The following is a 15,562-nucleotide window of genomic DNA, read 5'->3' as shown; positions in this document are numbered from 1 at the left end:
TTTTTTTTTTTTTTTTTTTTTTTTTTTAAAGATGAAAATAGAAAATTAATTATTTCACTCAAATAAACAATATATATTAAGAAATAAAATAGTTTAGAGGGATTAGGTAAGGGATTCAACTTTTTTGTTGATGAAACCCAAAAATCCTTTCACTTTCCAACACACACAACCACCTCAATCTCTTGCATTTGCTTCCCTATAATATTTAACCCTTTATTTATTTATATATATAAAGTTTAATCTCCGATGAAAATTTATTAATTTTAATTTGTCACGAGTCTCTAAAGTGCTTCACTTCAAGATTAAGTATAGCCAACACAAAGAACAAGAAGCACTCTAGAAGGGTGACATGCAACAACAATATCTCTATTACAATTTTATAGTTGAATTAGTTAATGTGAAATCCCAGATGTTGGAGAGAGGAACAAAACATTTGTTGCAAGAGTGTGGAAACATCTCTGCTTTTTAAAAACCAGAGGAGAAATTTGGTGTAATGATATAAAATTGAATTTATGCATAATGAGGCCATCATTTGTTTTAATACTAAATCCTTCTCATTCTGTCCAAATTTGATATTTTATAATAAAGTTCTGATCATATATTATATAATCGATTATGAAGAAAGACAATCCCTCGGGGGCTGCAAAATCAAATTTGTAAGATCTTTGTCATCTAATTCACCATTAATGATTAAGAACACCCCTTACAGCTGGATCATCTTTTGCTGCAGTTTGAGCTTTTAAATTCCTCGCCAAAATACAATATGATAATAAAACCTGAATCTTAGGACCCACATTTTTATTCATTACTACACACTTATTTGTAAACTTTTTCATAATCATTTTTGGTCCCTTTTGAGCTTATTATTAAATGCTTTTATGAAATATTATTTATTAACAAAGTGGGTTATTGGTGACGATTATTTTACAACTGGTGTAGTTTGTTTAGCAAGCTTTAATAAACTAGTTGGAGATTGAGCATGTCTCTATAAATGTTTTATAATACCAATAATTATGAATTGAATTGAATCCTAGATCTGTTTCATTAATTAATTACAACAATAACCCTAATTTAATTTTACAAATCCATCTTTTATTAATACACAATACATTTGAACAAATACGTCCAAATGAGACATAGGTGAATCATGATCATGATGAATATAAATTTTATTTTATAATCATGTGATTAATGACCTATTGACTGTTTGAGCTAAAAAAATATTCTTTTCGTGTTAATTTATGTTATTATAAGGGGTTAATTTTGAAAAGAATGAAAAGGGTATGATTAGGGAATATGAATAATGATTAAGGTGAAAATATATGGTTGGGTAGGATGACGTGGCAGATGTATAATAATAATTGAGAGCAAGAAACATGACCATACATTATATTTAAAAAAAAAGGGGGGGAATAGAAGGAGGTGTCATTTGATAAAGAGATGTGGAAAGAATAAAAAATGAGGAAAATCTAAGACAATCGCTTTCAAGTTGTAGTCAAGAAAATATTAAAAAACAGATTAATTTATGAAGCTTCCCAGACTTGGTATAATATTATTATAAGTTTAAACCACATTATTAATGCACTCAAAATCTTAACGCAATCTCATCCAGCTATGCATCATTGCCTTCTTTTTTTTCTTTTTTTCTTTTTTTCCTTCAACCACTGCTTTAAAGGCTTCAAGTTTTCAGATCCCTTAGCTTAGCTTAGCTTAGCTTTGCTTCTCCTTTTAGTTCTTTTGGGAAACCCCTTTGGTTTTGGTTTTGGTTTGAGTTCGTGTCGTAATGGGGAGTGGTTATTTTGGGGAACCCGGTTTCGGGAATGAAAGAGGGAGTGGATTGTTGTCGTCGTCTTCTTCGTCGTCACCGTCGAGAAGAGGGAGGAAAGGAGGTTCTGATAAGCAGCCAAGGCAACCCCAAAGAGGGCTTGGAGTTGCTCAGCTTGAGAAGATCAGATTGCATGGTGAAATTGCTGCTTTTCATCCCACTTCTTACACCTTCAATAATGTAACTCTTTCTCTCTTCTTTCTTTTCTTTTACCTCGACTCAACTATGTTTAAGTTGACTGAATAATTATCGATTTAATCAGGATCAAGAGGTATCGAGAGTGCAAACGGGATATTCGTCGGTACCCTCGTCCACTTCTTCCTCACCCTCTTATGGCTTCCCGTCCAACGTTATGGTATGTAGTTTCGTTTGATGATTTTATAAGTTATTGATATTTTTGATTAATTGGGGTATGTTTAGATTATGAAGAGTGATTTCATGTATTAATTTCTTATGTGGGGGCTGTTAGGGCAAACCCTAGAGGGAGAAGCCTTTCTAGAATTTGAAACAAATTTAGGATCAATTTTCTTAAACTCTAATCAATATCGAATAAAAATGGGCTCTTCAAACTCTTTTCATCATAACAATTTATTTTGTTTACTTCTTTTCAGAACAATTTAATAAATTAAACTCATAATTAGTAAGAATTAAGCTTGTTAATCCACACAATTACTTGAAAAAGTATCCGTTGATGATGGTAATTAAGTAACTTTAAGTGATTAAGGATTGTATGTGATGGGCAATGCAGATGGGGTTTGGAGAATATGAAAGAAGAAACCTTAGAGATGGTGATTCTCAGTACAGCACAGCAGCAAGGTACTATATTCAATTAATTACATTGTTAATCAAGATATAGTTTTTACTTTACTTGATTAAATAACATTTATAGAAAAACTAAGCTGTTTATTGCTTGATTGGGGAACAGATGGGATCCAAGCAATGGTGGGATCTTAGAGGCTCAGCATTTTGCACAACCAAACATGCCATGTTATCTTCAAAATCCACAAGAAGAGGTAACTATGCTGCATTCTGAGCGTTTTTATTTTGGAATGTTTTGGTCTCGTTTGATAACCATTTGGTTGTTTTGTGCAGTGGACACAGACCCGAAGGAGCAAACGACAGGAGAGGAGTGGACGAATGAGTCAGAATTCGGAAGCATGTGAGAGCCAAGAACTGGACTTGGAGCTTAGACTCTCAATAATCTAAAACATGAACATATATTTGAAGTCTGTGTGTGAAGGGCTATGGATTTGGATTTCATCTTTTTCATACACATAATTTTCAATGGAAATGGAACATTACCTCTCAATTGATGTAAGTCAAGAGACCAACCTTTGTTCACTTTCTTCTCATCCATCATTCAAACCCTCTCTCTCTCTCTCAAGATCTTGACGAAAGCATTCGTGAAAATGTATTACTCTTTAGCATAGACCCAATCACTTAGATGAGTATGACCGAACTTGAGTCGAGACCCATTGTTAATTAAGAACGATGATGTATGTGATGAACTTGTGAATTGTTAGATGATATGATATTGTAAAACGTTAAAGGAGATTAAGAGCATGTTCAAAAGTGAATTGTTACCTGATATACTAAAATTTGATACTAAGTATGGGTGGATCCCAATTTTCCAAAATTTTAAAACTCGTCATCGAACGGTATGAGATATTAGTCGGAACAAGGTTAGAGCCTCTGCACAGTAGACACATTTTAAAATCGGAAGACTGACGGCGACACGTAATAAGTCAAAGCAGATAATATATGTTAACGGTGGACTTAGACTCTTACAAATGGTATCAAAGTGGATTTTGAGATCACACATTTAGTTAAAAGAAGAATAGAGCATTACCTTTATAAGGGTTGATTTCAATTCACTGGAGTTGTCACTTAAATTTTGCCTTTAAAAAAACAAAAAAAAATTCTAAAATTTCATTGTTACTTTATTGCTTCAAATTTTCTCAACTTGATCACGTTAATAAGAGCTTCCATCAAGAGGTAATCAAATTGCCTCTAAACTCGATAATTAGACAAAATCTAGCCTTTTAAAATAAAGTTATCCAATTTTCTTATATATATATATATATATCAATTACTCACTTTGAATCAATCAAGTCAACAGCCGCAGAGCCAACCGACAAATCTCTGGGGCATGGAACTTGAATTCTGAACCATACAACTAAACTTAAGTTGGTGTCAAAAATTTTATGCCACAGCTCTGCTGTTAAAATCAATAAATAAACATTACAGAGAACTGCAAGTTTATTCATTTTAACTCATGCACCAAGCCTTTCAAACCCTAAAATACACTTGATCATCATTATGCAAGCCTAATAGCAAACTATCAAGACATCATGGCATATACAGACACAATTTCTATATTCAATCAGCGCGAAGCTAGACGCAAGCATAAAGAATTATTTTCAAGCTGGGTTTGGGTCTCAACTGGCACGGAACTGGCAGGCATTAATTCCATGATTCTCTCACTCCAACTCCTTAAGAAAATCTATGTTGTCTACAAAAACCTGCAGATGATAAGAGAACAAATAAGAAGTCGACTAATCAGTAACAAAGAGTGAAAACAGCACAGCCAGATTGATATGGCAACTGAACGGACTATTCATTTTCTTTATTATTTTGTTATAATAAAACCAAATTACTGTTATGATTGTTATATCTCATTTGAGCAGCCACTTCTATAAATATGTGTCGACTCTTGATCACTTTCCTATAAGAAAGAATTATACTTGCGATCATTGTGCTTCTCCCGTTTCCTCACTTAGTTATATTTTCAGCGACCAAGATCAATATGCAGGGTATGTTCTACCCTTACAAGAAAATCAAAATCTAGATGGCAGATGCATTTATTCCCCTCGAGATCTTTGCTTTTTAAAACACAAAATACGCGGCAATTTGAGTGCGTTGTGTAAAAACAATGTTCTGCTACTTACAAAGAAACTCAGTGATTAAAGGTTTGAATGACTATTTTCTCAGCAAAGGCATCCAAGACTTGATTGATTTGAATCACAAACAAGACACAAGGCCACATACTCGAAGGTTTTCATGAGACTTTCTCGTAGCTGAGTTTAAATACGAACTGAACATGCATAACTAGATTGATTTGAATCAATATAGTTATAAAGCTCATGTGCACAGTATCTGGTGCATAACTAGATTGAGTTGGAGCATCTTTTACCATGTTCGCTCACGTGCACAGTGAAAGTCAATGGAACCATAACGAGGAATCTGGGTCAATACTAAATCAGCTCTATAGATACTGAGCGAAAGGTTAATCAAGAGATTTCATGCATATTTTGAAGCCTACAAGGATTGAAAACGAAAGTCGTACCGTTTTCCAACCATCAGGATCCAAGCATGCAGTAATTTTGGTGTTGATACCAGGTAACGGTCCAGGTTCTCGGGTGACCTTACCTCCATAAAGTTTTACTGCTTCTGCAGTTTTATAGACATCGTCTGTGCCTATTGCAATCTGTCAAAAGGAAAGAAATAATTATACCCAAACATTGTTCCACTAGATTACAAATACAGCAAGACATCCATCAGGTTTTTCTTTCTACTATCCCAATAGCAAAAACAAAAGGAACACAAATGTAAATGTTAAACCTGAGCATAACCATTCCCTTTTTCGTAGTCAGTAACTCCATAGTTGTAAGTCAACTCCAGTACAGGATTTTTATCTTCAGGGCCATATCCCATCATTGCTATCGTGTACTGAAAGTTGTATGTAAAATCAAAAGAAGTTACTTAATATAAAAGTATCACATGGAAATCAAAAGAAGTTACTTAATATAAAAGTATCACATGGAATACATATATCAAAGCATCAACATGCATGTGTGTGTGAGCTTATTATCCTAGGTCGGAACAAGTTGATAAGATCCGTTTTTTGAGTCCCCATGTCCCTCCCATGTGGCAACATGCTGACAAAATAAAAATGGAAAGAGAGGAATGTGGTTTCTCTCATTTTTGAGATAGTGGGCCCCGGAGGCCTGCACAACGGGCTATTGAAGAAACAAAAAATTTCCATCCGAGATTGCAGAATCTTCTGAAATTAGGAAACTATGTTATAACTTGTAGGAAAACAAATCTCACAAAAATACCATATTACCTTATAATCTGGATTATCTCGTTTGCGAAGGACTTCCATGCCAAAAGCCTTACATAAAATGCACATGATTCGGAATACGTATCAGACAAATGTATTGAGAAGGAAAAACAATCAAACAAAACTAACTATGAGAAAGAAAAAAAAGAGGAACATTTAGACAGCCCAATATAGCATCCAAACAAGTCTCACCTTCTCATAAAAATTTATGGATCGATCAAGATCACCTACACGAAGCATTACTTGACATAAAGGCTCGGGAGTAGGCCCCCTTTCCAGGAGTTCAAACTTATAGCCATCTGGATCTTCGATAAATGCAATCACAGTACTGCCACCTTTAACAGGACCAGGTTCTCTGGTAACCTTTCCACCCTTGGCCTTTATGAGTTCCACCGTCCTCGAAACCTAGTGGTAGAAAGTGGGAATAAAAAACCATGATAAAAGCTGGTAACTAAAAAAATGATCTGAAGGGTATGCGGCCAAAAGCACAAGGTAGAAGGGACTGTTGACACAAGAGTAAATAAATTTATATGGTATATAAATCAAGTGTATAACATAGAAAAATAAAAAAAATAAAGCATAGACTTACATCTTCAACTGCAATACCAAAATGTCCAAATCCGGTTCCAATATCATACTTGTCAACTCCATAATCTGTGATCAGTAGTCAATCAAAATAAATCAATTTGATTTGATCTAGTCAATTCATGGGGGTGAAATATTGGATAAAGTCATGTAGACTACTTACTGTAAGTGAGTTCAATAACAAAGTGAGCATCTTCAGGACCGTATCCAAGAAATGCATTTGTATATCTTTCCTCTGGTATGTCACGTTTTCGTAGCAGCTTCATACCCAAGCACTCAGTGTAGAATCTGCAGTAAACATATTTTGTAATTGAATTGTCTTAGGAAGACGGGAAAAGAGATAATAAGAAGATGTAGCAAGAAACTTTGAGTCTCTTGGAAATTATACATACTTTATGGTCCTCTCCAAATCTCCAACACGATAGACAACATGAAGAAATCTCCTCTTATCCTTTTTCACCCACTCAAGAATATTTTCTGGACTGGTTGTTGTGCTAGCCTGTGCTCCAGATCCATTTATGGCCACCCTTATGGTGTTATTATGCTCCTTTTGCCACAACTTCGAAGTGTTTAGACCAAAGAATTGGGCCTGGGCAACAGCTATACAACAACTTAAAATCATTCTCCCGAGACATTTATGTCTGAAGTAACACAAAAAAATTCATGTCTTCATACCAAATGAGGAATCCAAGTTAGCAAATACAATTAACAAACTAGAAGCCATCGAACCAAAAGACTTCAAATAGAAAACATGCTTAATAGCTGCAGGATTGAGATATCAACCGTAAAATATCATCTATCTTCATAAGAACTCCAGATTTCAAACCAGAAAGTGATGCATAAATTCTGCTACATGAATGAAAAATTCCAACTCTCCGCTTTTTTCTTTATTTTTCTATTTCAGTTTCGGCTTTAGTGACGGTGGAAAACACCCAGGAACAGGAAGCTACGCAAGGCATCGTGCTAAAACAGCATAGCAATCCAACTACGAATGTGATAGGAAAGCTTTCAACAGAACACAACCAATTGGCATAAGCCGGAAAAATCCCGGAACCGACCAATTACTGCCGCCAAATCAAAACGACACGATAAAACAATACAGAAACATATTGAGGAGCACAAAAATTAGCATTTAAATCCAGGGCTCAGTAAAGAGACTAAAGCCGCACCAAAACCGAGATGAAATGAAGGCAGCCTCCGAGTAGGGGTGTAAGAAGTGAGAGAATGAGCCAAACGAGATGCAGCAGCAAACCTAAATGACGAAATGGAAGGTCGCAATGAGGAAGCCATTGGTAATATCCTCACCATAACTCTGCGCCGTCACTTCGGCTCAATTCCAGCACGAACTGTGAAAGCCCAAGTGATGAACAGAATAACTAGTTGCGAAACAGGTTCTCCAAACTCAATTTCCGATTTTCGTTTCTGCTTTTCTTCTCTTTCCCGTATCTTCTAGAGATTTTCCACAACTTTGAGCCCTCGAAGTAAGAAGAAGAAGAAGACAGCGAGTTCCAGCGATTGCGAGAGATGCCAAAAGCTTTCACCCCGCCAGAAAAAGATTACTCTTGTCTCGCGTCCATCTGTTCCACCTTCTGTTTGTTTTCCTTGGATCGCTCTGTTGGGCCGGACAAAATATGGGCCGGCAGGATATGGGCCTTCTTGTTGAAATTACGTTGATGTCCATATCGCTCCATATTTAAATTGAATATTTGAACTTTTAAAAAAATTGCAAAAATTAGTAGCATTCCAATTATAAATAATACACATACATTAAAAGAAATAAATTTCCTCCCCTTTTTTCTTTTTCTTTAATATTCAAACCATAACATAAGCAAAGATTTGCTTATGATCTTTGCTTATGTGTGTGGTCTCTATCACATAGAAAACAGAACACAGTCCGTTGAACTATATCTTGTCTCTTTGAACTGAACAAAGCATAAATAATCTTACAAAATAATGATAAACACAGAAGATTTCATTTTCTTTCTCATCCTTTTGAAGAACAAAGTTAAAAAAAATGGAGGTGTTTGTTTGTTAAGTAAGGAGAAGGCAAGTGCATTCGTAGTTTATTGAGTAGAAGCCAGCAGAGTAGAAAGTGGGGCCAATAATGGAGAGGCAGGGCAGGTGGGGCTCATTCCCCTTGGTATTATATATATGTCAATATCTTGGAGTAAAAAAAGATGCCCCAACAATCACAACCAAACGTGTACATGTTCATTCATTCACAAAGCCAGGGGCCGGTGCCTCCTGTCCTATGAAAAGTTGCCCAATCAAATGTTCATCTTTTTGGGCCTTTCCCATTCCTTTAAATCCTCTGTGTTTCATGCCTCATGCATATACTACTTTTTCGCTTTCTATTTCCCATGGGGTCCATGAACTACGCCTTGGATAATCCCTACTCATCTATTGTTTCTTAACCTCGTCTTTCTCATGTTCTTCAAGGACTTATGGCTATCTAATGTGGACGAACATCAAACTAAACCAACAGCTTCTACATTCCCTGTTGACTTCCCCTGAAAGCACTTCCAGAATTACCACCCACCAGAAAAATAATCAAGATCTTGTCAAGTCAATTGGTTATGCTTTGAATAATAAACTTGGTTAACCTCAACGGCGAAAAGCATCCTATCCTCACAACTTTGAAGACAAAAGTTTGGGTCTTTTAGGGGTCAGAAAGACGAGTCAGGGTCCACTGCTATGATAATGAGAGAACGTGGGTAGCGTTCTCAGCCGCTCGAGGCTCTTTTCATGTTGGATAATTTGCTCCACCACGAGTCCCCACTGTTTTCAAGATTAAACAAAACCCCCAAAGAATATAATTAAATTATTGCCCTTCTTTCTGGGATCAAAGGTTTTCCATATCTCTGTAGAGGTTTTTTTTTTTTTTGGTGATATTCTGTTGTACTGTACTTGTTGTACAGTCAACTTCTTTGAAGACGAACGCAAATCCAAACATCCCAAGGCGTTTTAGGCCAATGGGTAGGGCCGTTTCTTCTGTTTAAACCACCCCATTTCTCCATCTGCTCTGTAATTTTTTTAAAGATGAAGCTTTATTGCGTGGACGAACAGGGCCGTTTGAGAAGACCAAAAATCTTCAGCGGCAGAAAGCTGCTTTTGTGAGCTTCATCTTCGCTGACCTCTGTTCTGCCTTGTCGAGCCTCTGCTCAAGGTCGGTGACAATCTGAGCTCATGGTTTTAGGACGGGTTCAGTGACTTTTTCTATGTTCGGACTTACTTTTATCTCTGCTTACTGATATCTATTTTTTTCCTCTGTTTTCTGTCTTTCTTGATTTTTGGGCTCCTCCAAGTTGACTCATATCACTCTCCCATCAGCTTCTTATCAGTTACATTCTTTTTGGGTTTAAAGGGATTCGGTTTTGGGTCATTAATGGCTGGTTTTCTTCATAATTCTTTCGCTATATCGCGTTTTTTTTTTTCAATTTTAATTTTAACCCAGTAGATCAAGAATGTCGTTTTCATGTATATCCGAATTCCTCAACGAAAATTAGAAAATTTTAGTGGGTTTTCAAAGTATCAAGTTTAATCAGCAGAAAATCTCGGGGGTGTACTTTTGATTAAGTTGTTGACTCTAATTTTATATTCTGCAACTATCCTCTCGTCTCCTCAAAGATAAGGTATGCTTAGAATCTGAAAGCTATTCTCGCCCTTTTGTATTCTGTTTTCCGGCATTCTCTCCACAATTCCGTCTCTGGGTCTTCGAAAAAACTTCGATTCTGAAGATTGATCAGAAAAATTGTTGGTCTTGCATTTTGCCCGCCAGCGGGTTAGTTTAAGCTTGCGGCGTGGTGTTGTGTAATTCTATTCACGGAGCGACAGTCAGAGGAGGTTCGTACCGGTTAGCGAGCTTTGGCGCGCGTGAGCCTGGTGAATTTTGCGGCAATTCAATTCTTCTAACGCGCTCTACTCCATTTCCGTATTCACTCTAATGGGTTGCGTTCATTCGAGGGTTTGTTTTGGCGAGGCTACAACTCCAAGATCTTCAAGAATTGCCGACACCCAAAATGCCGCCAATACCGCCGTTGAAATCGACGCGATCTCTACTTCGTCTTCTGATAGCCAAGAAGATGAAATCGGCAACCAACTGAATTCAAACAACAGAGATTCAGAAGTTGGAATAACGAGGCTGTCGAGAATTTCAGCGCAGTTCTTGCCTGCTGATGGGTCTCGAACCGTCAAAGTCCCTTCTGGAAACTTCGAATTGCGATATTCGTTTCTTTCGCAAAGAGGGTACTATCCCGATGCTCTCGATAAGGCGAATCAAGACAGTTTTTGCATCCACACCCCATTTGGGAACAACCCAGATGACCATTTCTTTGGAGTTTTCGACGGGCATGGGGAATTCGGAACACAGTGCTCGCAGTTTGTAAAACGAAAGCTCTGTGAAAATTTACTTAGAAATAGTAGGTTCCACAGTGACGCAGTTGAGGCTTGCCATGCGGCCTATTTGACGACTAATTCACAATTACACGCAGATATGTTGGATGATAGCATGAGTGGTACTACTGCTATTACTGTTTTAGTTAGAGGTACGACTATATATGTTTCTAATTCAGGTGATTCGAGAGCGGTTTTAGCCGAGCGGAGAGGAAAGGAAATCGTGGCTGTTGACCTCTCGATCGATCAAACCCCGTTCCGAACCGATGAACTCGAACGTGTTAAACTTTATGGTGCCAGAGTTCTAACACTTGATCAGATTGAGGGGCTGAAGAACCCTGATGTTCGGTGCTGGGGTACTGAAGAAGGAGATGATGGTGATCCTCCTAGGCTATGGGTGCCTAATGGGATGTACCCTGGCACTGCTTTTACAAGAAGTATAGGTGACTCAATTGCTGAGACTATTGGAGTAGTTGCTACACCGGAAATTGTTGTTCTAGAGCTGACGCCAGATAATCCTTTCTTTGTCGTTGCTAGTGATGGGGTTTTCGAGTTTCTTTCGAGCCAAACTGTGGTCGACATGGTAATGTACTACTCTATGATATGCTTATTGTGCTCTAATGTGTTTGTTTCTGTCTAAACCAAGTGATATTGGTGCCAATTCTTGATTGATTACAGTTTAAGGAACTAGTGAATGATCAAGCAACCTTCAATATAATGAATCTCTTTCTTCATGTTATCTTCCAGGTTGCTAAACATAAAGATCCCCGTGATGCTTGTGCTGTGATTGTGGCCGAGTCTTACAGACTTTGGCTTCAATATGAGACTCGGACTGATGATATCACTGTTATCGTGGTGCACGTTAATGGGCTAACCAATGTACAAAGGCTTTCTTTATCTTTTTTTTCTGTTCAAGTTGAAGTTTAAAAAATCGTTAGTTACTATGGTTTCTTACATTTAGTTCAACAGATATTTGTTTTATTTGGTTAGACGGTTACTAGTGAATCGACAAGATCCGGTGGAGGTGGTTTTGTTCGATCCACTGTTCCTCAAGTTTTGGAGGTGACAGGATCAGAATCTCCCTCTACCTTTGGCTGGAATCGAAACAACCGTGCAAGGCAAGATTTGTCACGGTCGCGTCTCAGGGCTATCGAAAGTTCCCTAGAGAATGGGCAGGTCTGGGCGCCTCCATCTCCAGCTCACAGGAAGACATGGGAAGAAGAAGTAAGCTCATGTCATGATTCTAATTTATCTTGATTATCAAGGAACTATCAGTACATATTTGTTTCATTGTCATTTATCCAGTATGAACCTTTGAGGTGCTGAGTTTTTTGGCTTCATGTTCCACAGGCACATATTGAACGAGCATTACACGATCATTTCCTCTTCAGAAAATTAACCGATTCTCAGTGCCAAGTTTTATTAGATTGCATGCAAAGAGTCGAGGTCATACCGGGGCAAATTGTAGTCGAACAAGTAGTTTTCTTTCTTTATCTCTTTTTTCTTTACTTGTCATGAAAGCCAACTGCTACCAAATACATGCCTGCAAATGAGAATTTGAGGCTGCTTTTATATGGTGGATTTTACATGAATGAATTAAGATGTCGATTTTTTTATCATGTGCATGTGTCGTGTTGGTTTGTAGGGTGGCGAAGGTGACTGTTTTTATGTAGTTGGAAGTGGAGAGTTTGAGGTCTTGGCAACCCAGGTTCATATCCATTATATTACATATTCAAAGCATTTTCTCGAGATTTTATGTTGACTTGAAATGCTATATCATCACAATTGCAGGAAGAAAGCCATGGAGAGGTTCCTCGAATTCTGCAACACTATACAGCTGAGAAGCTATCTTCCTTTGGCGAACTGGCTTTGATGTGGGTTCTCTCGCTAACTGTAGCACCATATATTGATCATATGTTGTTGATACTCATTTTGTATAATGAGTTTGGTGTGTGTATAATGTATGTACAGGTATAACAAACCACTTCAAGCCTCCGTACGTGCTGTGACTAGTGGCACACTTTGGGCTTTGAAAAGAGAGGACTTTCGTGGAATTCTTATATCGGAATTTTCTAACTTGTCGTCTCTGAAATTGCTTCGATCTGTGGACCTTCTGTCGAGGTTAACAATCTTGCAATTGAGTCACATTGCAGATTGCCTTTCTGAAGTTACCTTCTCAGATGGGCAGTTGATAGTTGATGGGGTAACCTTATTGTACTACTACTGCACGTAACTGACAATAACGTCGTGTTTACAACTCTTCAAGTACCTCTTTTTTCTTTTGCAGAACGAAGGTTCACGTGCACTTCACATTATTCATAAGGGCCAAGTGAGGATTACTTTTGATGTAGAGTTAATGAGCAATTCAAATATTTACGACGACGATGTTGCACAGAATGGTAAAGAGATCTCAGTTATTAAGAAAGAGGGCAGTTATTTTGGCGAATGGGCACTTCTTGGTGAGCATATTGGCTTCTTACGCGCAGTTGCTGTGGGAGATGTCGTATGCGCTATTTTAACGAAGGAAAAGTTTGAATCAGTTGTTGGTCCTTTACCAAAGCTCTCTCAAGATGACCAAAAGGAACATTCTTCAGACTCCCTCCATCACTCTGCTAAAATTATGGATATTTCAGCTCTTTCAAAAGTTGAGCTTGCTGATCTGGTGAGAATGCATTTGCTGATCTGCTGAGAATGCATTCTTCACACTCCTAATATTATCTTCTTTGATTGTTTTTGTTTTTAGGAGTGGAAAACGTGTTTATATTCCACAGAATACAGTGAGATCGGGCTAGTTCGGTTAAGGAACACAGGTATCGTGTATTATATCGTCGTCAATCTTCTTTATAATGGCTGTGAATGATATTCTTCTTGGATTTTAATTTGAAGCAGAAAGTATGCTTAGTTTAGAAAGGTTTACAAGACAAAAGGTCAAGAGGCTGGGACTTGAAGAACAAATGTTGAAGGAGAAAAATCTTATGAAAACCGTCAGTTCTTCAGCTTGTGTGCCGCAACTCCTCTGCACTTGTTTAGATCAATCACATGCTGGCATATTGCTGAAAACATGCCTTGCTTGTCCTTTCGCTTCGATACTCCACGTTCCACTCGACGAGTCTTCTGCTCGTTTCTATGTAGCCTCTCTTGTTATAGCACTGGAAGATTTGCACAAGGTTTGATTCTGTGGAATTGCTGTTCTTTGTGTTTTCTTCTTCCGTCCTGGATTAATGTTTGCCATTCATTTGAATTTTCAGCTTGGTGTTCTCTACAGAGGAATCTCCCCCGATGTTCTAATGCTGGATCAAACTGGACGGATACAGGTTCATACCTGCTCCAATTTTTTCCTATTTTTAAGGTCTCTGTCTTCAACAAAAGGAGCTGTCAGTAGAACCCCGCTTATATCCTTTGATTTCATTCTTTTTTCAGTTAGTCGACTTCCGATTCGGGAAAAGAACATTGGGTGAGAGAACGTATACTATGTCGGGGAGGGAAGAGTTTTTAGCACCTGAGATAGTTCAGGGCAATGGCCATGGTTTTGCTGCAGACTGGTAAAAATGCAACTTACTTCGTACTTGAGCTTACAACAACTCACTTAACCGTGTTCATAAAATCCCAGGTGGGCGCTGGGAGTCTTAACCTATTTCATGCTGAAAGGTGAAATGCCATTTGGATCGTGTCGACAAAGCGAGCTCGATATTTCTTGTCTTCTCGAGATTATCAGTCCTGAAGCCACTGATCTCATCGTCAAGGTAATTGCTAATATAATCAACAATCTCCTCTACCTTTTCCCATTCCCAACTGCAATTACCGATCGTGAACGTTGCTAAGCCAGGCATATATCGCCTTTTATGATAAATCATTTGATCAGTTACTTGAAGTTGATGAGAAGAAACGACTTGGCAACGAGAACGAAAACTCGGTTAGAAGTCATCCCTGGTTTGTTGGTGTCGATTGGAAGGGGATCCGTGACAGTACCTTTCCCGTTCCCGACTCGATCACTTCTCGTGTGGCTCAATATTTGGCAAGCTACCCTGAAGATTCCTGTGGTTCTTTAGTCGAACCACCTCAAGATCCCGACGAGTCGGATGGCCCCAAGTGGATCAGCGAGTGGTAGAAGCAGAAGTCGGACAAACTCTCCATCAATATGTATGCAGGTTTTTTTAGTGGTGGAGTTTTGATTACTTCCCATTGCAAGTAAATTGCATCATATTGAATAGATGTTATTTTTCCCAACCTGTGTTGAAATTTGATCAGTTGTGAATAGAGAGTAGGTTGGTAATATACACATGTAAATGGAGGAGAGTTGATCGTGTACAAACCTCTCCCTAACAAACATGTTTTAAAATTGTGAGATTGACGCATTGGGCTAAAGCGGACAATATTTGCTAGCGGTGGACTGGGCTGTTACAAATGGTATTAGAGTCAGACATAGTGCGGTGTGTCAGTAAGAATGTCGGGCTTCTAAGAGGGGATGGACTGTGAGATCTCATCTTGGTTGGAAAGAAAAATGGAGCACTCCTTATAAGGGTGTGGAAACATCTCACTTTAATATGAGACTTTTGACTAAGAGAAAAACAAAGAAGGAGGGATTCTGACTTCAAGTCGTGCAGAAAAGATGGCATTAAGAATTTCGTTCCAAACCA

At 38.0% G+C, this 15,562-nt stretch overlaps 3 protein-coding genes across 6 annotated transcripts; 2 read left to right on the top strand and 1 right to left on the bottom strand.

Moving 5' to 3' along the window:
- Positions 1–1,607: 1,607 nt before the first annotated feature.
- LOC111499911 (protein SPEAR1-like) lies at positions 1,608–3,164 on the top strand. The gene is made up of 5 exons (XM_023151641.1): positions 1,608–2,005; positions 2,088–2,180; positions 2,574–2,641; positions 2,751–2,838; positions 2,918–3,164. Exons 1-5 carry the CDS (start codon positions 1,784–1,786, stop codon positions 3,029–3,031), a joined length of 585 nt encoding a protein of 194 aa, XP_023007409.1. The 5' UTR covers positions 1,608–1,783; the 3' UTR covers positions 3,032–3,164.
- An 838-nt stretch (positions 3,165–4,002) lies between these two features.
- Positions 4,003–8,124, bottom strand: LOC111465976 (probable lactoylglutathione lyase, chloroplastic). The gene is made up of 9 exons (XM_023110497.1): positions 7,703–8,124; positions 6,926–7,133; positions 6,697–6,821; positions 6,538–6,602; positions 6,141–6,353; positions 5,952–5,999; positions 5,447–5,554; positions 5,172–5,312; positions 4,003–4,347 (listed from the first exon to the last, which is right to left on the bottom strand). The coding sequence occupies exons 1-9, from the start codon at positions 7,839–7,841 to the stop codon at positions 4,306–4,308; spliced, it is 1,089 nt and encodes a 362-aa protein (XP_022966265.1). The 5' UTR covers positions 7,842–8,124; the 3' UTR covers positions 4,003–4,305.
- A 1,216-nt stretch (positions 8,125–9,340) lies between these two features.
- Positions 9,341–15,228, top strand: LOC111497921 (protein phosphatase 2C and cyclic nucleotide-binding/kinase domain-containing protein-like). Of its 4 annotated transcripts, none has more exons than XM_023148941.1 (15): positions 9,341–9,509; positions 9,600–11,508; positions 11,673–11,804; positions 11,916–12,149; positions 12,276–12,401; positions 12,571–12,633; positions 12,717–12,799; positions 12,897–13,128; positions 13,213–13,587; positions 13,669–13,735; positions 13,812–14,092; positions 14,174–14,239; positions 14,346–14,467; positions 14,536–14,668; positions 14,788–15,228. In XM_023148941.1, exons 2-15 carry the CDS (start codon positions 10,477–10,479, stop codon positions 15,031–15,033), a joined length of 3,192 nt encoding a protein of 1,063 aa, XP_023004709.1. In that variant the 5' UTR covers positions 9,341–9,509; positions 9,600–10,476; the 3' UTR covers positions 15,034–15,228. The 4 variants fall into 4 exon arrangements, with proteins under 4 accessions (XP_023004709.1, XP_023004721.1, XP_023004716.1 ...); XM_023148953.1 differs by having other exon boundaries at positions 9,341–9,699; positions 10,271–11,508; XM_023148948.1 differs by having other exon boundaries at positions 9,341–9,699; positions 10,161–11,508.
- Positions 15,229–15,562: the final 334 nt, after the last annotated feature.

This window comes from Cucurbita maxima, unplaced genomic scaffold, assembly GCF_002738345.1.
Source record: "Cucurbita maxima cultivar Rimu unplaced genomic scaffold, Cmax_1.0 Cma_Scf00002, whole genome shotgun sequence".
NCBI lineage: Eukaryota > Viridiplantae > Streptophyta > Magnoliopsida > Cucurbitales > Cucurbitaceae > Cucurbita > Cucurbita maxima.
This window is presented reverse-complemented; position numbering and strand designations above follow the sequence as displayed.

Coding starts and splice junctions, on each gene's coding strand:
- LOC111465976 (XM_023110497.1), bottom strand. CDS start 7,841: ATGGTGAGGATATTACCAATGGCTTCCTCATTGCGACCTTCCATTTCG. Junction 5,313..5,446: donor AAGGGAATGGTTATGCTCAG/GTTTAACATTTA, acceptor TCCTTTTGACAG/ATTGCAATAGGCACAGACGA. Junction 4,348..5,171: donor ATCCTGATGGTTGGAAAACG/GTACGACTTTCG, acceptor TATCATCTGCAG/GTTTTTGTAGACAACATAGA.
- LOC111497921 (XM_023148941.1), top strand. CDS start 10,477: ATGGGTTGCGTTCATTCGAGGGTTTGTTTTGGCGAGGCTACAACTCCA. Junction 13,736..13,811: donor AGTTCGGTTAAGGAACACAG/GTATCGTGTATT, acceptor TTTAATTTGAAG/CAGAAAGTATGCTTAGTTTA. Junction 14,669..14,787: donor CCACTGATCTCATCGTCAAG/GTAATTGCTAAT, acceptor TCATTTGATCAG/TTACTTGAAGTTGATGAGAA.
- LOC111499911 (XM_023151641.1), top strand. CDS start 1,784: ATGGGGAGTGGTTATTTTGGGGAACCCGGTTTCGGGAATGAAAGAGGG. Junction 2,006..2,087: donor CTTCTTACACCTTCAATAAT/GTAACTCTTTCT, acceptor CGATTTAATCAG/GATCAAGAGGTATCGAGAGT. Junction 2,839..2,917: donor TTCAAAATCCACAAGAAGAG/GTAACTATGCTG, acceptor TGTTTTGTGCAG/TGGACACAGACCCGAAGGAG.